This window comes from Brachyhypopomus gauderio, chromosome 2, assembly GCF_052324685.1.
Source record: "Brachyhypopomus gauderio isolate BG-103 chromosome 2, BGAUD_0.2, whole genome shotgun sequence".
Classification (NCBI taxonomy): domain Eukaryota; kingdom Metazoa; phylum Chordata; class Actinopteri; order Gymnotiformes; family Hypopomidae; genus Brachyhypopomus; species Brachyhypopomus gauderio.
The window spans coordinates 855095-877744 of NC_135212.1; the positions used below are offsets into that span (position 1 = coordinate 855095).

At 44.0% G+C, this 22650-nt stretch overlaps 2 protein-coding genes across 2 annotated transcripts; both read left to right on the top strand.

Moving 5' to 3' along the window:
• Positions 1 to 235: 235 nt before the first annotated feature.
• Positions 236 to 14316, top strand: LOC143483016 (alpha-N-acetylgalactosaminide alpha-2,6-sialyltransferase 2-like). The gene is made up of 5 exons (XM_076981685.1): positions 236 to 718; positions 1127 to 1187; positions 1302 to 1405; positions 3426 to 3523; positions 3739 to 14316. The coding sequence occupies exons 1-4, from the start codon at positions 537 to 539 to the stop codon at positions 3502 to 3504; spliced, it is 426 nt and encodes a 141-aa protein (XP_076837800.1). The 5' UTR covers positions 236 to 536; the 3' UTR covers positions 3505 to 3523; positions 3739 to 14316.
• Positions 14317 to 17425: 3109 nt separating this feature from the next.
• LOC143508967 (alpha-N-acetylgalactosaminide alpha-2,6-sialyltransferase 2-like) lies at positions 17426 to 21026 on the top strand. The gene is made up of 9 exons (XM_076997544.1): positions 17426 to 17548; positions 17776 to 17845; positions 17946 to 18117; positions 18282 to 18444; positions 18856 to 18994; positions 19118 to 19221; positions 20015 to 20098; positions 20203 to 20299; positions 20838 to 21026. The coding sequence occupies exons 1-9, from the start codon at positions 17427 to 17429 to the stop codon at positions 21024 to 21026; spliced, it is 1140 nt and encodes a 379-aa protein (XP_076853659.1). The 5' UTR covers position 17426.
• Positions 21027 to 22650: the final 1624 nt, after the last annotated feature.

Here is a 22650-nt window from a genome sequence, read left to right on the forward strand (position 1 = left end):
GCAGGAGTTATAGAATTTTTTTGGTCATTATATACATTTTTTAATCACGATGCAGTCATCTGTGCAAAAAAAAATGAAAAGTATATTTAAAAAAGATCATAATTAAAAGCTTATACAGCCGCCATTGTTACTTACTGCCATTATTGTGAAGCTTGGTCTAATATTCAGTTAGGATATGGCCTCGCTTCTCTCTTCCCTGTAGCATGTGCCATCCTGCTCCTTAGAGTGGACTGTGAGACAGAATAGCTGAGAGATATCTGAGAAAGCATTTCCACTTCTCCGTGCCTGTGCTGCAGTGGGCAGAGAGTTTTAACCAGTCTGAGTGGCAGCGGCTCCAATCTGCTAATCTGCCATAGGCCTATGGCTGGAAGGATGTTTCTCCTGAGGGTTACAAAATGGCCGTCAAGGATTCCACAAACTCAAATGAGCTCAAGGTTTAGTCAATTAAGACTTTAATTGTATCTTTGTGTGAGATTTGAAGAAGCAGATTGAATATCTTATGCAGGTTTATTCACTCTCAGCTAACCTATTCCTCCATGTCCCCAATGCCACCAGTTGTGAGCTCTGCCCTGTCACTGCTGCAGAATTCTTCTAGCCGTCGTCTATTTGAACGAAAGTCCCCAGACCAGTGTGTGCGTTGTGCAGTGGTTGGCAATGGGGGAATTCTCAACGGTTCAGGACAGGGGAAGGCCATCGACAGTCATGATTATGTCTTCAGGTTTGAACATCTCTCCTCTTTTTATCTCTTCTTCCTCTTACCCCAGTTTTAAGGTGGTTTATGAAACATTTCTATGAAAACACACCCCAAGTGAGATATTCTATTCATGCTGAAGAGTCTGTAACTTTGCATTGTCTATTTGCTAGTGAAACATTTATCTTAGCGTTGGTTTCAGTGAGTGTGAGTTCAAGTATAGCTTTTGTAAATGTTTGGTAATGGGGCCTTATTTGTAAAATGGACACTTGGTGTTCCTGCAAAACATGCAGGTTTTATTGGTTTCTTTTGGTGTTGGGAAGTGAATGTTCCTATATGGCATTCTCTTTGATCAGTCTTTATAGAGTTCAAGGCTACATGACTAAATAGTAAAACTGAATTCCTGACAAATAAGTAAATGTCTGTTATTTCCAGGGTAAATGGAGCAATAATCAAAGGCTTCGAGGAGGATGTGGGCACTAAAACATCTTTCTATGTATTCACCACAAATTCCATGAATTCACAACAAATTCCTTCTTCTATGAAGAAGATAACTTTGATCACATATTAAATGAAACTTTTTTCCAAAATCTTGTGCATTTTTTCATAGGATATTACCTTTGTCTTCATCCCTGCTGAAATCCGGGACTATGTGATGCTGGCTGCTGCCATCCAAGGTGTTCCTGTGTCATCAGGATATGATGAAGGACACCAGTAAGTGTTTTGACACAGGATGTGCTGTGATGCAGCTGTGATGCTGCTCTGTGATGCAGCTTCGTCCAATTCGTCCACGAGCAGTAGGGAGCAGCACATACAGTGTTTTTCAAATGCCTTATTTTTCAAAATGTCACAATGCCACTTCACAAAATGACCAGACGATGTCGCCCATGTCTCACTAAAGGACAGGGTTTATGTCTTCAGCCATATATTATTTAAATGTATCATTATTGAGAAATGCAAGTAGGACAACTTTGCTTTAATACTCAGAATTTTCTATTTAAACAAGTCAATAAAATAATCCTTTTAGACTTAAAAAAAATACAGGTTAAAATTCCTGTTTGAAGAAAACTCCCAGTATAGATGTGCTGGCAGAGGGTGGTATTTTAGACTTGCTATGATTTTAACATTACAAAACATAGGTTGATGTGACTACTGAGTATCACATCTTCATAAAAGGAAGGTTAGTTTATGGTTTAGAGCACTTAAACTGCCACCTATTTGGATTATGTTTAAACTAAAATAAATGTTGCTCTGCTTAGTCAGTTCTAAAGCTTTCTTTTGATCAGCGATTCTCAACTGGTGGGTCGCGGACACGTTCTGGGTGGGTCGTGGACAGCTTATAAAAAAAATCAGGCTACTCTTATAATTTTGTACTAGTCTTTTACCTTGAAAAAAGACAGAAACTTTAACTAAACTGAAACTTTAGCACTGAGCGTTGAAAATGGCCAAGAGAAAATATCGCATTTTTTCACACAGTCTACATCTCTGTCGGACCATAAGATGACACACTTCTTTATAACTGTAGGCTACATAGTTTTAAGTTAATTTTAATGGGATCAAAATCACTCATATGCATACTAGGAAACTTGGTAGCTACAGTTGGTTTCATATTCGTTCGCATATTCGGAATTCTTTCTTCAATAACTTTAAGTTAAAAATGCCAAAATATGCAAATTCTTATTTCTGGCAACCAAGACAAACATCTTCAACTTTGTCTATGTCAGGAATAGATGTATTTTTAAAAACATGTTATTTTAAATATAGCCTACTCCTGTCACCGCTGCAACGTCTAAGGCACCGTCTACAAATTACCTTAACACGGAGTGGTGGTCATATAATTTCAATAGCTTTTAAACGGTCCATCTAAGACCACCAAAGAAGTTGTATTACATTAAGTGCATCCTAAATAACAACCTACAACTAAAAGATGGGTATTTATACCTTGCAACAATGTGTGGTGGTCAGTTTTTGTCAAATATTTTCAATAGCCATCTTAAGTCCACAAAACAAGTTTATTGATTAGTATGCACTTAATGTACTATAACTTGTTTTATGCTCTTATGATGGACATTTTAAAAGCTATTGAAATATTTGACAAAATGTGCACTTACTATGTATACAACTTGTTTTTATCTTATGAAGGATCATTTTAAAACTATTGAAATTATTGCAGAAAAACAGTGTGCAGTGCTCTGGGGCCTTTACGACTGCCACTTTCATCCATGTTAAGGTAATTTGTAGATGGTGACAGTAGTACATTTAAAATAACATTCTGAACATGCAAACAATGAAGACAACTTAACCACAGTTAGTAGGAAGAGAAAGACATCAGGCATGTTAGACGGATTCCACAAATGCACAACATGCATAGACATGTTAGATTCTAAATAACAGATGACTTGAGTGTTGCAATGCATATTAGTTTGTATATTATTGTGGCACCTAGAAAAAGTGATTGGCACCTGATTTTTTTCCTTTTAGGACCCACTGGCTCCTTGAGTAATTTATTTGTCTGGAGCCCAGCATGCGAACCAATATTGTTGCCATGGTAACCACCAATTGTTTACCCTTTTAATTTGTTATAACATTTGTATTGTATAAAACTGCGTCACGACTTAATGACAATGAGAAAATATGGGTCCAGGGCTGAGACCAGTTGAGAACCCCTGCTTTAGATAGCTGCCATCATTTGTTATAAAGAATTGATAATGGCTACATTGACACCTCTGTGCAGCCGGAGGGGGGATTCCTGGAGTGCCTGGCTGTCTGGAGCACACAGGAGTGGTGACACATCTCATCAGGGAGGCACGTGAAGGAAAGGGAGACCTGATGGTACTGTGGCTGGATTTAGCCAATGCGTATGGCTCCATATCGCATAAGCTTGTTGAGCTTTTTCTACTGCGGCATCATGTGCCCAGCAAAGTCTCAGACCTTATCCTGGATTACTACAACAGTTTCAGGATAAGAGCCACTTCAGACTGGCATCGACTGGAGAAAGGCATAGCCTAATAACCGGCTGTACAATCTCTGTCATTTTGTTTGCACAGCCCCCCTGTAAGAGCCTTCATGGATGATCTAACTGTTGGCTGCTGACGCTGTTTCCTGCTGACGCTGTTTCCTGCTGACGCTGTTTCCTGCTGACGCTGTTTCCTGCTGACGCTGTTTCCTGCTGACGCTGTTTCCTGCTGACGCTGTTGCGGAGCGAATTTTGTAATTGTTTTTCCAAAGTATAATAATCTATTTACCTGCTAATCTTTTTGCCTTCCTAGACAATTTTTACAGGTAGTACTTCCACTGTCAAGATGGGCAGTTAACTATTCTAGCCACTGACAAACTTTCTGCTTCTACAAATCAGCTAGCGTAAGTTTGTAAAAATCGGCTAGACGCGGTAAGTGTTTTGATTTATTTATTATTGAGGAATAGAGAGACAGAGTCAGTAGTAGCTGTGGACGCGCCAGGGAGAACTAGTGCCTCCGCGACTCCGGCGATAGAGCCCTCACAGCGGGGTGAACAGGTCATGTCTCGGCGGCATAGTCGGAGAGCGAGGGCTGCAGCTAACGCTAACGCCAGCGCTTAGCCCACCAGAGCACCACTCCCCGGTTCACGTGTCCAAAAGGTTTGCCCCGCTCAGTGCTACACCCGCTGAGGAGCCTGTCTCACGGACTCTGGTCATAGGAGACTCTATAGTTCGGCACGTGAAAGTCGCTATTCCTGTAGAGGCCCCAGCGGTTACAGTTAGTTGTTTACTGGGAGCCAGAGCGCTTATTGTTAGCCAATAGGAGATTCTCTAGGATAGTTATACATGTAGGGGCCAATGATATACGTCTGCGGCAGTCAGAGGTGACTAAGGCTAATATTAAGGAGGTGATTAAATTAGCCCAGACGATGTCCGATGCCGTAATCTGCTCTGGCCCCATCCCAATGCGGCGCGGTGATGAGCAATACAGCAGGCTCACATCGTTAAACTGCTGGATGTCCAAGTGGTGCTCCGAAAATCAAGTGGGCTTTATTAATAATTGGAAAGAGTTCGAGGGCAAGCCTGCTCTTTTAGGCAGGCATCCCTACCCGGGATGGCGCCGCCTTGTTATCCTGCAGCATAGCCCATAGCCTGTTAGTTAGTGGGCAGAGTAGTACTAGGAGCTGCTGACTAACCAGAGTCACGACCAGGCCGCAGACAAATGGGCTAAACCTGTCTGCGAGGTGCTTAGAGGCATCACCAAGTTCCCATAGGATTGAAATTGTGTCTGTGCCCCGGGTTAAACTAAATCATAAGAAAATAGTCCACCCTAAGTTTTTAACTAATATTCAAACTTCACATCCAATTATTACCTATATGACCGATCTGAAAATTGGATTAATCAATATTCGATTGCTCAACTCTAAAGCAGTTTTTGTAAATGAACTTATAACTGACCAAAAAATTGATATTCTATGTCTAACAGAAACGTGGATTCAGTCTGGTGATTATTTAACCCTAAACGATGTCAGCACATTTAGCAGTCTGTAGTGACAAAATAATAATGGTAGGAGACATTAACATACATTTTGATAATGCGGAGGATACACTGACAAGGGCTTTTACTTCTATATTGAACTCTATCGGCAGTATACAAAACGTTGTAGGACCTACACATTATCAAAATCATACACTAGATTTAATCCTATCGCTGGGTATTGATGTAGATAATATAAGTATACTCCCGCAAACCGTAGCAATCTCTGATCACTATTTAGTCCAATTCGAGCTTCATCTTAACATAAATACCTGCTCGTCTCCTCGGCAGTGTATAAAGCGCTTGGTAAATTCATCAACAGCAAGTTTATTGAAACCCTCCCTAACTTAACTGCTTTAGCCCACTTGCCATCCGATCCAGGAGAGTTAGATAGTCTAACCAACTGCATAGGAATCACATATTTGAAAAGTTCCAATCCGGTTTTAGGCCCCATCACAGTACTGAAACAGCATTAGTCAAAGTAACAAATGATCTCCTCCTTGCTTCAGATCAAGGCTATGTATCACTGTTAGTGCTTCTTGATCTTAGTGCAGCTTTCAACATAATTGATCATAGGATCTTGCTAGAAAGGTTAGAATGCAGGTTTGGAGTCTCAGGCACAGCCCTTTCATGGTTTTACTCTTACTTGACAAATCGCCATCAGTTTGTAGAGCTCAATAATATTCCATCCAAACGTACAATAGTTAAATATGGGGTCCCGAAAGGCTCCATCTTAGGACCACTATTATTTACATTATATATGCTACCATTGGGCACAGTTATAAACAAACATGGTGTCAATTTTCACTGCTATGCGGATGACACTCAACTTTACATATCAGCCAAACCTGATGACAAACTCAGTTTAGGAAAAATTGAGGCCTGTGTAAGAGATATTAAATGCTGGATGTCTCTAAATTTCCTCCAACTTAATGAGGACAAAACAGAAGTTCTCCTCCTGGGCCCTAAGGCCTCAAGACAGAAAATTCCAGATATAATGCTTAATCTCACAGACTACCCCATTACACCGGGCACAGTAGCCAAAAACCTAGGCGTTATACTCGACTCCGACCTATCATTTGATAAATACATGTCACGGTGAGGCGGCCCCCTACCGGTCGCCTCCGTCCACAGCGGCTGTGTTGTTGTTGTTTTGTGACGTCGTGTACGCCCCTCAGGTGGGCGGAGCCCGTGATCCGTTCCCACCTGATGGTCGTTTGTCTGTCTATATATGTCTTGTCTTTGTACCAGTTGACCGCTGGTCATTATATCCTTAATTTGGATCTATTGCACGGGTTTTAGGTTTGCACACTTTATATTAAACCACCCTTTTTCCCTGAGACTTGGCGTGATCGCTTCCTTTTTGTTGCTCACACCTGCCCGTCACAGAATGACCAGCCACCCTTCGGAAGCCGCCGAGTCTCTTTTTCTTTCTCCTTCGTTCGTGGTCATGTCTCGTGGTAAGTGTTTGTCTGCGTGGTGTTTGTTTGAAGAGATCTGCCGTGCTTTTGTGTTGTTTGTGGCACGGCGAGGGACAGGGCTCTCGCCCTGGAAATACTCTTCGTTTTTGTTGTTTGTTTGTTTGTTTGAAGAGCTCCGCCGTGTTTGTGGCGCGGCGAGGACCAGGACGTCTTCCCTGGGAGCGCTCTTCATGTTTTGTGTGGGAAAAATGTGTACATGTTGACGGACGTGTGGATCTGTGTGCGTGCTCGTTGTTTCATGTTAAATGTTTCATGTGTGACGCGGTCGCCGCTCGTCACTGTCGCCTTGCTCCCCGTGTGTCTTGTGTTTTATGTGGGGAGCGACTGCGACTCGGAGCGGCGCGTCACTATTGTGTATGTGTATGTAGAGCGCGCATGTGTGGGTCCCGTCTGTCTGTTTGTACACTGTTTTGTTTGTCTAGTAGTTGCGTGTGTGTTTTGTCCTAGCGTGTTGTCAACTGTTACATGTAATTCCACGCATGCTCCTCCCCTTAAATGTGTGTTTGGGGGGGGACCGGCTGTGGTCCCGTGCCAGGGGGTGTGGCACGGAGGGCGTCTCTCCCAAGGGAGGCCCTGAATGGGGTAAGGGCGCGTTTGTGTTTCTTGTTTGTATATGTGTGTGGTGTGTGTGTGTGTGTGTGTGTGTGTGAGGTTGTGTTCTTTGTGCAGGTGCTTCTCCTTGGCGGTGTTCCTGGACCTTGTGGGGGTCTCCACCTGGCAGGAGCCCCCTTGTGTTGTGGGGTGACCGGAGCCCGGTCATGAAGAGCCCCTCCCTAGAGGGCTGGGGCCCCCGGATGTTTGGGGACCATGGGGCTCCGGTCTGAAAAGCTCCTGCTGAGGGAGGAGATCCTCCCTCCTGCCCGGGGTGACCAGGAGGCCCTTGGGGCTGCTCCCTAGCCCGCGTCGGGGGTGCTCTGGGCCTCGGTCTCTGGCGCTCCTGGGTTGGGTGGAGGAGTCCACCTTGTGATGAGGGACCCCGGGAGGGGTTGGCTCCCCCAGGAGGCTGGGGTGACCCCTAGCAGAAGGCAGGGGTCAGCTCTGGGAGGAGGTAGGTCCAGGAGGTGAAGTAGCCATGCCTTGGAGAGGTAGCCTGCACACCCACACACACACACGAGGGACGAGAGAGGAGCCGTAGCCCCTCGTCCTCACACCCATGGGGCTTACCAGCTGAATGCCGGTTAGGGCGTGAGGGCCCTGTGACCGACTGGGGCGTGGTTTTGTGTTGTTAACGGCCCGGTCGGTCCAGGGTCCCGCCCAGGGAGGTGAGCTGACTAATGTTATGTGTTTTGTGTTTCAGCTCGTGGACTGCAGGAGGTGTGTCCCTGCCTGTCCTTGCCTTCCTGCCCCTTCGTGTTGTTGTTCAGCCGCTGTGTGCCACACACCCAGTGGAGGGGAGTGCGGCTTGGTGGGGGGGTCTGTCACGGTGAGGCGGCCCCCTACCGGTCGCCTCCGTCCACAGCGGCTGTGTTGTTGTTGTTTTGTGACGTCGTGTACGCCCCTCAGGTGGGCGGAGCCCGTGATCCGTTCCCACCTGATGGTCGTTTGTCTGTCTATATATGTCTTGTCTTTGTACCAGTTGACCGCTGGTCATTATATCCTTAATTTGGATCTATTGCACGGGTTTTAGGTTTGCACACTTTATATTAAACCACCCTTTTTCCCTGAGACTTGGCGTGATCGCTTCCTTTTTGTTGCTCACACCTGCCCGTCACAGAATGACCAGCCACCCTTCGGAAGCCGCCGAGTCTCTTTTTCTTTCTCCTTCGTTCGTGGTCATGTCTCGTGGTAAGTGTTTGTCTGCGTGGTGTTTGTTTGAAGAGATCTGCCGTGCTTTTGTGTTGTTTGTGGCACGGCGAGGGACAGGGCTCTCGCCCTGGAAATACTCTTCGTTTTTGTTGTTTGTTTGTTTGTTTGAAGAGCTCCGCCGTGTTTGTGGCGCGGCGAGGACCAGGACGTCTTCCCTGGGAGCGCTCTTCATGTTTTGTGTGGGAAAAATGTGTACATGTTGACGGACGTGTGGATCTGTGTGCGTGCTCGTTGTTTCATGTTAAATGTTTCATGTGTGACGCGGTCGCCGCTCGTCACTGTCGCCTTGCTCCCCGTGTGTCTTGTGTTTTATGTGGGGAGCGACTGCGACTCGGAGCGGCGCGTCACTATTGTGTATGTGTATGTAGAGCGCGCATGTGTGGGTCCCGTCTGTCTGTTTGTACACTGTTTTGTTTGTCTAGTAGTTGCGTGTGTGTTTTGTCCTAGCGTGTTGTCAACTGTTACATGTAATTCCACGCATGCTCCTCCCCTTAAATGTGTGTTTGGGGGGGGACCGGCTGTGGTCCCGTGCCAGGGGGTGTGGCACGGAGGGCGTCTCTCCCAAGGGAGGCCCTGAATGGGGTAAGGGCGCGTTTGTGTTTCTTGTTTGTATATGTGTGTGGTGTGTGTGTGTGTGTGTGTGTGTGTGAGGTTGTGTTCTTTGTGCAGGTGCTTCTCCTTGGCGGTGTTCCTGGACCTTGTGGGGGTCTCCACCTGGCAGGAGCCCCCTTGTGTTGTGGGGTGACCGGAGCCCGGTCATGAAGAGCCCCTCCCTAGAGGGCTGGGGCCCCCGGATGTTTGGGGACCATGGGGCTCCGGTCTGAAAAGCTCCTGCTGAGGGAGGAGATCCTCCCTCCTGCCCGGGGTGACCAGGAGGCCCTTGGGGCTGCTCCCTAGCCCGCGTCGGGGGTGCTCTGGGCCTCGGTCTCTGGCGCTCCTGGGTTGGGTGGAGGAGTCCACCTTGTGATGAGGGACCCCGGGAGGGGTTGGCTCCCCCAGGAGGCTGGGGTGACCCCTAGCAGAAGGCAGGGGTCAGCTCTGGGAGGAGGTAGGTCCAGGAGGTGAAGTAGCCATGCCTTGGAGAGGTAGCCTGCACACCCACACACACACACGAGGGACGAGAGAGGAGCCGTAGCCCCTCGTCCTCACACCCATGGGGCTTACCAGCTGAATGCCGGTTAGGGCGTGAGGGCCCTGTGACCGACTGGGGCGTGGTTTTGTGTTGTTAACGGCCCGGTCGGTCCAGGGTCCCGCCCAGGGAGGTGAGCTGACTAATGTTATGTGTTTTGTGTTTCAGCTCGTGGACTGCAGGAGGTGTGTCCCTGCCTGTCCTTGCCTTCCTGCCCCTTCGTGTTGTTGTTCAGCCGCTGTGTGCCACACACCCAGTGGAGGGGAGTGCGGCTTGGTGGGGGGGTCTGTCACGGTGAGGCGGCCCCCTACCGGTCGCCTCCGTCCACAGCGGCTGTGTTGTTGTTGTTTTGTGACGTCGTGTACGCCCCTCAGGTGGGCGGAGCCCGTGATCCGTTCCCACCTGATGGTCGTTTGTCTGTCTATATATGTCTTGTCTTTGTACCAGTTGACCGCTGGTCATTATATCCTTAATTTGGATCTATTGCACGGGTTTTAGGTTTGCACACTTTATATTAAACCACCCTTTTTCCCTGAGACTTGGCGTGATCGCTTCCTTTTTGTTGCTCACACCTGCCCGTCACAATACATAGATAATACTACTAGGATAGCTTTTCTACATCTCCGCAACATTGCCAAGTTAAGAAATTCATTATCACAGGATGATGCAGAAAAATTGATGCACGCCTTTGTTAGCTCCAGATTAGATTACTGTAACTCACTACTGTCAGGATGTTCAAATAGGAATCTAAATAAACTTCAAATAGTTCAAAATGCCGCAGCCAGAGTTCTGACCAGAACTAGAAAATTTCAGCATATCAGACCAGTCCTAATAGCCCTGCATTGGCTCCCAGTTAAATTCCGTATTGATTTTAAAATTATTTTATTAACTTATAAAGCACTGCACGGGCTTGCTCCTGAATACCTCCAGGAACTTATTTCCTATTATGAACCCCCACGTCCACTAAGATCACAGGGTGCTGGTTTTTATTAGTTCCAAAAATTAATAAGGTAACAGCAGGGGGAAGAGCCTTTTCTTGTAAGGGCCCTCAGCTTTGGAACAACCTTCCAAACTGCGTCCGGGACTCTGACACAGTCACAATCTTTAAGTCTAAGTTGAAAACCCACTTATTTAGTTTAGCGTTTGATGATTATTATCCCCCCTTAGATAAAGGTACAGATCCAGGGGTTCATAGACGAAGGGTTTTATGGTAGACTGGGGCACTGGTGCTGTCATCCTGTCACTGCTCGTGGTCACTCAAGTTTGTTGACAATGCAGTGGATGAATGCCATTGTCTCAGAATGCCCCCAAGTCTATGTTACCTTCTGGTTCTGCCTTTTTTAGCTAGGCTGTAATAATTTAACTTAATGCCGGAGTTGCTGCCACACTCCAGAAATGTTTATAATTTCATCTGTCCTATATATGTCCTCATACAGAGCTAATTTTTCCCTGTTTTATTTTTTCCACATGGCTGCCCACCTGCTTGAGGAATAATGAGATGAGGAGAGACAAGCGATCCGTCCTGGGCCGGCCACCTCCTAACCGGATGCCTACACCAAGATGGACATTATTACATCTTTTTCCTTTTCTATATTTCCTTCTGTCTAAATTTTTGTTGTTGTCATGGTGACCGGCGTCGGCCAGAGGAGGATGGGTTCCCCTCCTTGGTTCCTCTCAAGGTTTCTTCCTCATGCAAAACCTAGGGAGTTTTTCCTTGCCACTGTCGCCTTTGGCTTGCTCACTGGGGGCTAGGACTCGGCACTTGTAAAGCTGCTTTGTGACAACAACTGTTGTAAAAAGCGCTGTATAAATTAAAATTTGATTGATTGATTGATTGAACTGTCACCACTACATCTGTCCGAGGGAGCAGATGGATCCTTTGAGGCCTAGAGAAGCTCATCACAAAGGCAAGGATGAGCTTTAATCCGGTGAAATCTAGATCTCTAGTGCTCAAGAGGGGAAAAGTGACTGACAAGTTCCATTTCACTTTGGCTGGAACCAACATCCCATCCATCACAGAGCAGACAGTTAAGAGCCTGGGGAAATACTTTGACTGCAGCCTCAAAGACTCCACGTCAATCTTCAGAACCAACAAAGAGCTGGAGGACTGGCTAAGGCGCATTGATACATCAGGCCTACCAGGGAGGTTCAAAGCTTGGATTTACCAACATTCCACCTTGCCCCGGATCCTGTGGCCACTGCTGGTGTATGTAGTTGAGGCCATGGAGAGAAAGATAAGCAGTTTCCTGTGAAGATGGCTTGGCCTGCCCCGCAGTCTGAGCAGTTCTCCACTGTATGTCTTGCAGCTCCCATTCCGTGGACTCATTGAAGAATTCAAGGTGTCCAGAACAGGGAGTCCAGGGTACAGTACAGTACAGGGAGTCCAGGGATGAGAAGGTGGCATCTGCTGGTATCCAGGTACGAACAGGAAGAAAATGGAGACCAGACAAAGCTCTGGAGGTGACAGAGTCTGAGGCTGAGGCAGAAAGCCTTGGTGGGGTCTATAGCCACAGGGCATGCAGGTGTGGGCTACTTCCCGGCAACCAGGGCAGATAAGGCCCAGGGTAAAGAACGACAGGGCCTTATTCAGGAGGAGGTGTGGGCAGGTGTGGAGGAAGAGCGGACAAGCAGGATGGTGGGAATGGGGCTACAAGATGCATGGACTAAGTGGGAGAACGTTCTGCAATGGAAGGTCACCTGGTCCAACATCTGGAGAACAGACGTTCATAACATCAGGTTTTTAGTTCAGGCCGTGTATGATGTCCTACCTAGCCCAAGTAACCTCCACGTCTGGAGAAAATCAGAAACACCGTCCTGTCCCCAGTGTCCAGGACGGGGATCCTTAGAACGCCTCCTCAGCAGCTGCCCAAAAGCCCTGGGGAAGGGTGCTATCGCTGGCGCCACGACCAGGTCCTTAAGGCAGTTGCTGACAGCATATCCGCAGCCATCAGCACCATCAAGAGCCATGGCAGGGTGCAGACCATCAAGTTCCACAGAGAGGGAGAAAAGCCAGACAAACAACCACGGGCGAGGTCATGTCTCCTCACCACCATGGCTGACTGGCAACTGCAAGTAGATCTAGGCCAGCGTTTTAATGCCTGTTCGTTTTGCATAAGCCCCGGATGTTTAAAATGTCTGCGGAACAGTGTGAACCAGGGCTAGATTTAGCCCCTTAATGAACTTGTACCCCCCCCCCCCCCCCCCCGTCAACAAATTACGTATGACCCGATATGTTCATTTTGTCAGAATCCACCAAGCGATTGATCATGTTGTCACTCACCGTTTCCTGGGAAGAGCGTATGGAGGAGGCCAACGAAAGGAAACACGCTAAGTACCAGGAATTGGCAGATGAGTGGAGGAGGCAGGGCTGGAAAACTTTCTGTGAACCTCTGGAGATGAGCTGCCGAGGTTTTGCAGGGCAGTCCCTCTGCAAAGTTCTCTCAGTGCTGGGCCTCACTGGGGAGGTGAAGCCAAAGGCCATCAGAACCGCAACTGAAACCACCGAGAAAGCCACAAGGTGGCTATAAATTAAGCGGGCAGATCTGTGGGCGAGCGCTGTTGTCACGGTGGGTTGGCCCAGACACCACCAGAGGGTGCGCACACTCACCCGTTCACAAACCAGCACGCCCACCGCTTCACAGCGCACACCTTCACATCCCAGGACACTCCCACCTTCACATGAATATTGACATCTGCCACTAATTGGGTTAGGCCCTCTTAAATTCCCACAGGTCGCGCTGTCCAGTGCTGCACATTCAGCCTGCAACCTCGCCTCGCTACGTGGGAGAGTCCTGCTTGTGTCTTTGACTGCTAGTCTGAGGACCGTCTGCTTTACTTCGTGCATTTTGAGTGTTCTGTTGTATTCGTTCTTCCTTGGTGCCTGAGTGTTTTTGTTCATTTTTGTTATGGATAATAAACCTTTGTGTACACAGCCTCTGCCTCCTGCTGCTTCTGTCCCAGTGTCACAGCTGTTGGGACACAGGCTGGAGACTGATCACCTCCAGTCGGGTCGCCTGGGTGAGGGTGTCTGATATTGAAAGACTCGAAACACCCAGTGACCCCAGGATACATCACTGATGATGTGTCCCAGCACATCCGTGAGATGTATCTTACAACTGGCTATGGCAATTATTTATTTGTTTATCTGTACATATATTTTATTTTCATTATCCCTTTTATTTTGTGAAATAAGCCTTCTGAGACATTCATACAGCAATTGAACAAATCATATGTGGAGAATCCTGCACTTATTACAAATGTCCCTTCAGGTGTCTGCATATGGTTTCATCACACGGCACTATAAGCGATTCTCTGACCACTACTACGACGCGGTGAAGAAGCCACAAATTTTCTACGTCAACTATGACATGATCAAGGAGGGGACACTATGGGACATACTTCACTCCTCCAGAGTCATGTGGCTGTTCCAGAGAGATATGGCTGTTCCAGAGATGTGACAGGAGGGGTGGGATAAAATGAAAGTCAGTCACACATTTAGTTTGACTAAATCATTGATGTAATTATGTGGTAGTTAATGTGGTAGTGAAAATAGCACAGTAGCTTGTACTTTGTTATTTTAGCAAAATATTTTCATGGGCAATCAACACTGATATACCCAGCAGTATTTATGAGCCATCATTTTGTATTTATAATTAGTGAGATAGTGACAAGTTACAATTGGTGGTTGAGGTTGGACATCCCACGTGGGGTAATGTGAACTGAGGGACTGAATTAAATTATAATCAAATTTTATTTATTTATTTAATTTTTTAATCTCTGCTGATGTAACCAAAAAAATAAAAACAAATATTCTCATCTCATCTTATTTTGTGCCCTCTTTTTCCTACTGGGTTATATAATCTAATCTAATACATAATAATTTTATGTAGTTATATATACCTTGTGACGGGCAGGGTGAGCGAAATAAAATGGAAGCGATCACGTCAAGTCTCAGGGAAAATGGATGGTTTAATGAGAAAGTGCGCAAACAAAAACTTTGTTAATCCTAATTAAGGATATAATAACCAGCGGTCAACTGGTACAAAGACAAGACATAGACGAACAAACGACCCTCAGGTGAGATGGATCGTGGGCCCCTGAGGGACGAACACAACATAACAACAACAGGACAGCTGCCGCTGTGGACGGGGGCGACCAGCAGGGGGCCCTCCGCAACGTAACATACCTACTGTCTCCCGAGGATAATGTGTCAACTCCCAACTGCAATCTTTTGTTGCAACCATTTTTATCACCGTATTCCACAATACCACTAATATTGTTATAGTATGAGGGGACTTGCACCCTAAAGTGGAAAGACCTGTTAAAAATAACAGCAGTAAAGCAAGTGTGAAATGAGTGACTTGTGGCTCAGAAGAACACAAAAGGAAAAACACGATTACTGTTATTGAAAGTGACAGCTCTGAAATGTTGCTCTGCTGAATTCTTCCAACACCCTCCACCCCCACCTCCCCACCCTTGGTTAACTGAACTTATGATCTGTCCTAAGATGGGAAAACTCACTTATATTCTTGTTGAAATCCATTTTCAGGTCCCACACTGCTGGTCCAAGCAACACCGCTCCAATCCCCTCAGCACTAGTGCAGATATCTTCACACAAAACTTTCTTTATGGTTATGGGAAATAAATCTAAAAAACCCCTAAGTCTTCATTGTTTTCCTCAACTGGAACACATGTATGTCCAATGTCGTGTACATACTCTTTATGTAAATGTGTGATTGTTCCTACTGCCTGCTAAATGGACACACCAGGTATCGTTCTCAGGCTTAAATGCATTCATGCTCTACAGGTATTTTGTGCATGCGTTCTTCTAAATAGTGAACTCTTCTGAATGCCTGCAGTGGCTCTAACTGGTATGTCTTTTGTGTTATGAAGCGGTGGCGTTTCTTTTGTCTAAAAGTACAATCTACGTCATTTTAACCCAAACACAGAGCTAAGTATGCCAAAATTAGGCATCAAGAAAAACAACAAATTGCAACTCTCCTGAATGCCTGCAGTGGTTCTAATCAGCTCCATCTGAATGGGAATGTTGTTCAGCCTAAGGTCAAGTCAGCCATTGTTCTGCTGACCACTAGTGAGGAGAATCACCACATTGCCAAAGGTGTGTGAGACATGAAAGAGATTATTAGGTTGCTTAATAACACAGTTTTAATGCAATGTTGATACAGGTGTGTGAGTGTGTTTGTGTGTGTGCATATAGGCTACACCTGCAATCCTCACACATTACATTTTGAGCAGTTGTATCACGGTCTGGTATGGCAGTGCTACTGCTGCTGAACACAAGGCCCTGCAGAGAGTGGTGAAAACTGCCCAGCGCATCACCTCGGCTGCCCACCTTTACTGACTCCTGCTGCTTTCACCCATCACAGAATATGCAGCCCAAAAGCAGAGGTGTGAATGCCACAGATGTGGTTAGTGTCCTGTCTGCGCAAAACGCAGCTTTGAGACAACAGCAGCGAGAGCTAGCAGAGCTTCGCGCAATGATCGCCAACGTAGCCAGCTGCGTACAGTTGATATCTGGAGTGACGGGGATGAACTGGACCACAGATTGGTATGAGCTCTTGTGGTCCAGTACGAGCAGATGTCTAGTCGTCAAAACCCAATTCACACACTAAATTCACAAAATCTCTGACTCTTCCTGCAGAACCAAACTATTGCCCCAAAACAGTTCAAGCAGTGCTCCAAACCAAATAATGTTATCAAATCAGGACTCGAGTCAATCAAAATGAAAAACAGCACTGAACAGTCATTACACGCAACACCAAAAAAAGGAAAACACAATGATCAGATCATGAAGCTGTAAAAATTATCTTTATTGTCCAAAAAGGAAAATGCTGTTTCAAAACAAAACTTACTTACATACTCATTCTCCATCACTAGGGGGACGAACCAGAACAGTCCAGGTTTGTTGTTGTCTGGCACAACATAAGTTTGCACCAGGCTGCTCAAGTACAAACTGGTTCACTGAACAATTTAGATTGGTTGTGCTTCACCTCCACCAAACTCTCCATTGCTGTTGAGTTCTTTTTTTCATGGAGGTGGTTGCCAACCCCATCAATGCAAATCCATTCAGCAGGTGATGGAGGAAGATTGAGTTCATTAAGATTGATTTGTCTTTTTCGTTTTTTCTTTTTTTGTTGTTTTTGTTGTCCATGTGGTTTCAGCATATATATATATATATATATATATATATATATATATATATATATATATATATATATATATATATATAGCATGTGTTGCTGTAGTGTTCATGCAAAACCAAAAAAAATCCTTCTCTTTGTAATTGTGTTTTACTTTATGGTGTAAATGTACTGAATATGCAGAAATAACCTCAATATTTGTGAATATTCATGTATATGTGAGACCTCTGAAAGACCTTCACAGCAGACTACAAACTAAACACTCAAACACATGGTAGTAGTGTTTTCCATTTGTCACTTCAGTGTGTAGTTGTCAAAGGGGAAAATCTAATCTGGTGTTCTCAAGCTGGCTTTAATCTTGACTCACCAAAATGTAATAATACCACTCATATATATCTGCCTGTCCCTCTGTATATTTCATTTGTAAAGGAATAAACATTTGCATCACAATTTTTAAAATGAGTTATTTTGTTAAAATATACAATAGTCTATGTTTTCACATTTTCAACGCATGTATCAACGGCATTGTTTGACAAGCCTTACCTTCTTCATTTAGTCATGTCCGGAAATGTTAAGATTCCTTATGACGAACTGGTCCTGCTGGGAACCCTGTCAGGTTTATAGAGTGGCAGCATGATTGATGTTGAGCATTTCTCTGTTTCAGTCATGAAGACACGTAAATGTGAGAACATTCTGATCTTTGCAATAGTCTGTGTTACTTTATTTTCTTTAATCTACACTGTAATTCATCAATTAATGTCTCTTGATGACCCTGCAATTTACCTAAGGTAGGCAACCATATATATATATATATATATATATATATATATATATATATATATATATATAAAACATACAATATATATATATAAGAATATGTGTGTGTGTTTATCAGTAATGAATGCAAGGAATGAGTAGTCATTCTGTAAAGAGTGCCTCGTATATTGCAAAATTAGTTCTATGTGTCCAAATGTTGGTAGTTTTGTGCATTTTACAAAGTGTCTTCCTCCATCAGGGCACATTTATTTGGTGAAAGCGACTGGAAGTCAGCAGACCGCATAAAGGAAGAGTTAGAAACAGTTACAGTAGGACAATTTAGGTGTTCTAGTACATATTCCACATATTTAACCTAATGGTTGATCCTGTTGTTTGCATGATATGGCTTCGCTATCTCTTCCACTGTAGCATGTGCCATCCTGCTCCTTAAAGTGGACTGTGAGACAGAATAGCTATCTGAGGAATCGTTTCAACTTCTCAGTGCCAGTGCTGCAGTGGGCAGAGAGTTTTAACCAGTCTGAGTGGCAACGGCTCCAATATGCTAATCTGCCGTATGGCTGGAAGAATATTCCTCCAGAGGGTAAAAATTTGTCATTAATGGTCAAACTCACATGTGCTTGGTTTAAGCCATTCAGACTAAATGTATCTTTGTCTGAAGAAAATGGCTTTAGAGCAGATTAAATATCTTATGCAGGTTTATTCACTCTCAGCTAACTTATTCCTCCATTTCCCCAATACCACCAGTTGTGAGCTCTGCCCTGTCACTGCTGCAGAATTCTTCTAGCAGCCGTCTATTTGAACGAAAGTCCCCAGACCAGTGTGTGCGTTGTGCAGTGGTTGGCAATGGGGGAATCCTCAATGGTTCAGGACAGGGGAAGGCCATCGACAGTCATGATTATGTCTTCAGGTTTGAGCATCTCTCCTCTTTTTATCTCTTCTTCCTCTTACCCCAGTTTTAAGGTGGTTTATGAAACATTTCTATGAAAACACACCCCAGTGAGATATTCTATTCATGCTGAAGGGGTTGTGTCTTTGTATTGTTTATTTGCTAGTGAAACATTTATCTTAGCGTTGGTTTCAGTGAGTGTGAGTTCAAGTATAGCTTTTGTAAATGTTTGGTAATGGGGCCTGATTGTAAAATTGACACTTGGTATTCCTGCAAAACATGCAGGCTTTATTGTTCAGGTTTCTGTTGGTGTTGGGAAGTGAATGTTCCTATACGGCATTCTGTGTGCTCAGTCTTTATAGAGTTCAAGGCTACTTGACCAAAGAGTAATACTGAATTCCTGACAAATAAGTAAATGTCTGTCATTTCCAGGGTGAATGGAGCAATAATCAAAGGCTTCGAGGAGGATGTGGGCACTAAAACATCTTTCTATGGATTCACCACAAATTCCATGAAGAATTCACTTGCAGCGTACAGGACCGATGGCTTCACTAATGTGCCGCAAGACCCAGTAAATGATGACTTTTGCAAAGACATTTCAACATAGATTATTCTGACAGGCCTACTCTTGAGATAACTTGGATTGCATAATAAATCAAATTGTTTTTCAAAATCTTTGAGCATTTTTTCATAGGATATTACCTTTGTCTTCATCCCTGCTGAAATCCGGGACTATGTGATGCTGGCTGCTGCCATCCAAGGTGTTCCTGTGTCATCAGGATATGATGAAGGAGACCAGTAAGTGTTTTGACACAGTATGTGCTGTGATGCAGCTGTGATGCTGCTCTGTGATGCAGCTTAGTCCAATTCGTCCACGAGTAGTAAGGAGCAGCACATACAGTGTTTTTCAAATGCCTTTTATTTCAAAATGTCACAATGCCACTTCACAAAATGACCAGACGATGTCGGCCATGTCTCACTAAAGGACAGGGTTTATGTCTTCAGCCATATCTTATTTAAATTTTTATTTATCATTATTGATAAAGACTTTTTTCAAAAAGACTTTAGACTTTTTAAAATTCCTGTTTGAAGAAAACTCCCAGTATAGATGTGCTGGCAAAGGGTGGTATTTTAGACTTGTTATGATTTTAACATTACAAAACATAGGTTGATGAGACTACTGAGTATCACAACTTCATTAAAGGAAGGTTAGTTTATGGTTTAGAGCATTTAAACTGTCACCTATTTGGATTATGTTTTAAACTCAAATAAAAGTTGCTCTGCTTAATGAGTTCTAATGCTTTCTGTAGACAGCTGCTATCATTTGTTAGAAATGATGGCAAATGCATGCTAGTTGCTAAAGAATTGACTGAAAATAGCAGGCTGTTTAACTTCTTGTTCAAAGCTTTCACACTGAGATATTTTGTGTCTTCAGGAACTTTTAAAACTTAACCTTCAACTTTTTTTCTAAAGTTTGTTTTTTGTTATTCTTGATTGGTATATTTTATACTTTTCTGTCTATGGCAATACTTTATATGGTTATCTGTGCATATATTTTATTGTCAATGATTCCTTATATTTTGTGAAATAGGCCTTCTGATTATTTTGGAGACAAATGTTCATTGAAGCATTTCAGAATGCTTCATCCATACTTCATTGAGTATATAACAAAGAGGTGAGATCCTTCCTCTCTAAAGATGTATTGGCCAGTCTGGATTATTGAAGCATTCTCTCTCTCTGTCTTCCAGTAGGCCAATGGTGTGATAATGTAATTGACAGGTTTTTGAGCTCTCTGAGTTTGAAGAGGTACAGTGATGTGTACATGCCCACTACTGGAGCCTTGATGCTCCTGACAGCCCTGCATGTCTGTGACCAGGTCAGTGTTTATGCTCTCCTAAATTTAAAGGCACACACACCCTCTTCAGGATTGTCACGGGGGCCACATGCAATTTTGGAAAGAGCCATTTGACTCTAGCTCCATATGGGACACTATTTAAAGAAAGCTATGCAGGGTCATAACAGTATATGTATTACACCTACTAAGATTTGCTGTTATAAAACGGAATATCTGCTGTTTTCTCTATGGACTCTTTAGTCTGAATGTGTTTAATATTTTTTATTTACATCTGCGTAAGCTTCGTTTTTGTTTGCATTGTTGTTTGAGGCCTTCCGTAAATACCAGACCATAGCCATGAGACATTTGTTCCTTTTTTAGAAAGCAGGTATTAAATGAGTGTATATAAATTTGTACAACCAGCAATTAAATTCCTTAGTGACACACCACTGAACATCTTATCAAACAAAATAATACAAAATAAAACTTTCTTGTATTTAAAAGAAATGAGAGACATTCATACAGCAATTGAACAAATCATATGTGGAGAATCCTGCACTTATTACAAATGTCCTTTCAGGTGTCTGCATATGGTTTCATCACACGGAACTATAAGCGATTCTCTGACCACTACTACGACGCGGTGAAGAAGCCACTAATTTTTTATGCCAACCATGACATGATCAAGGAGGGGACACTGTGGGACATACTTCACTCCTCCAGAGTCATGTGGTTGTTCCAGAGAGATATGGCTGTTCCAGAGATGTGACAGAGGGGGGGGGGGGGGGGGGGTCTTTCAAAATGGGATCAAATGAAAGTCATTCACACATTTTCCTCCAACAGTTCTTTCTGTTGTTGATGTGCCACATCAAAACGGCTCTTTTGGTGATGTTTTTGGTGCCATGTTTCCACCTCTGTTTGTAAACAGATTTGCTCATAAGTTAATAAATTGTTTGTTTTATCCAAGATATAATAGCGATCTATGGTAATTCAGCCTCTAATCATTCTGATTTTAATCACTGCCTTATCACAATAAGCCTTCTTGATTTGGTTGATGTTGTTATTGTTTGCATAGTCTTATTTTGCTACCAAGTATGAGAAATGGCTGCTGCTTCTACCTGCTACCAACTCCCACCTCCAGCTCGTCCTCATCAGATGTTACTACAAATAATGTACTGCTATTAATGGGATGGAGAAAGCAGTGTGATTTGATGTTACGGAGTTGGGGTGTGGCACATTTGTGGGCTTCTGTCGTATGCAGGGCCGGCCCTTCCATTAGGCAATACAGGCAAATGCTAGGGGCGCCGTCTGTCCAGGGGGGCGCTTGCGTGCATGTGTTTTTTTTTTTTTTTTTTTAACAAATGCACAATTCATAAATGTGAAAATAAGCAACGTTCACATAATCATAATTAAATTGTTTAATAATATTAGTCAAATTAATAATTATTAAAATAACAACCCGCACCGACCAACCCCGCCCCCTCACGCTCTGCGCACCTCGTTACTGTTCATCTGTGGGGAAAAAGAAAACACCACAGAGTCAGTGACATCTCTCCGTAAAGGTGTCAAAAAGGCAGAAGTCCTCTGGTGCCCAGGGCAGAAAAAAGGAGGTAGAAAGATCAGTAATAATGGTAATATATGGTGAATTAACACTATACTGTATGTTGTACAGTAAAAGTTCTCTTCAGAAAGGTATTTACTAGCTAGCAAGTGATAGCGTCAGTTACCCCCTTCCCTAATCTCATAAAGAAATTTGAGCAGACCTCATACCAATTTTCACTAAATAAGCAGGTCTTAATCCTCGTTGATTAGAGACTCTCTACAATAATAGAAACTTCAGATGTCGCTAATGTAATCGCCTTCTATCGTCTCTTTTGTATTTTTTATATTTGTCAAAAGCTCCAATTAAAGTGGTAACCGAGTTGGGACATTCTAGCACCTGCTGAATTGTAATTGAATGGTGCTTCGTTTTAATATGAGAATGTATGTTTGATGTGCTTCCATGGGCACCACATTGGTCAGGGTCGTTGTTCTTGTTGAGTTGTGCTTTGTCGAAAAATGCTACCTTAGCGTTAATCGGCAGCAGACTCTATCGATCTGTGCTACACCATCAAGAAATGCTTACTTTATCGATTTACGCTTCCTGTTGTGCGTTGTTGGAAAAAAGAAATTTAAAGGTGAATAACTTAATGTTTAAACTTAATGTTTTCCTGAAAGGCTATGGAAGAGCAGAAGTGAGAAGGCCTCAGTGGCCTTGAGGAGAATAGAATGGGCCTATTCAGTGTAAGCTGCTAAACAAGCAGTTTGAGATAAGGAGATGGAAGGCTAGAGAGGAGCAGGGGGGGGCTCTAAGGAAGAGTAGCAAAGGTGGGGGCAGATATCGAAACTTAGAG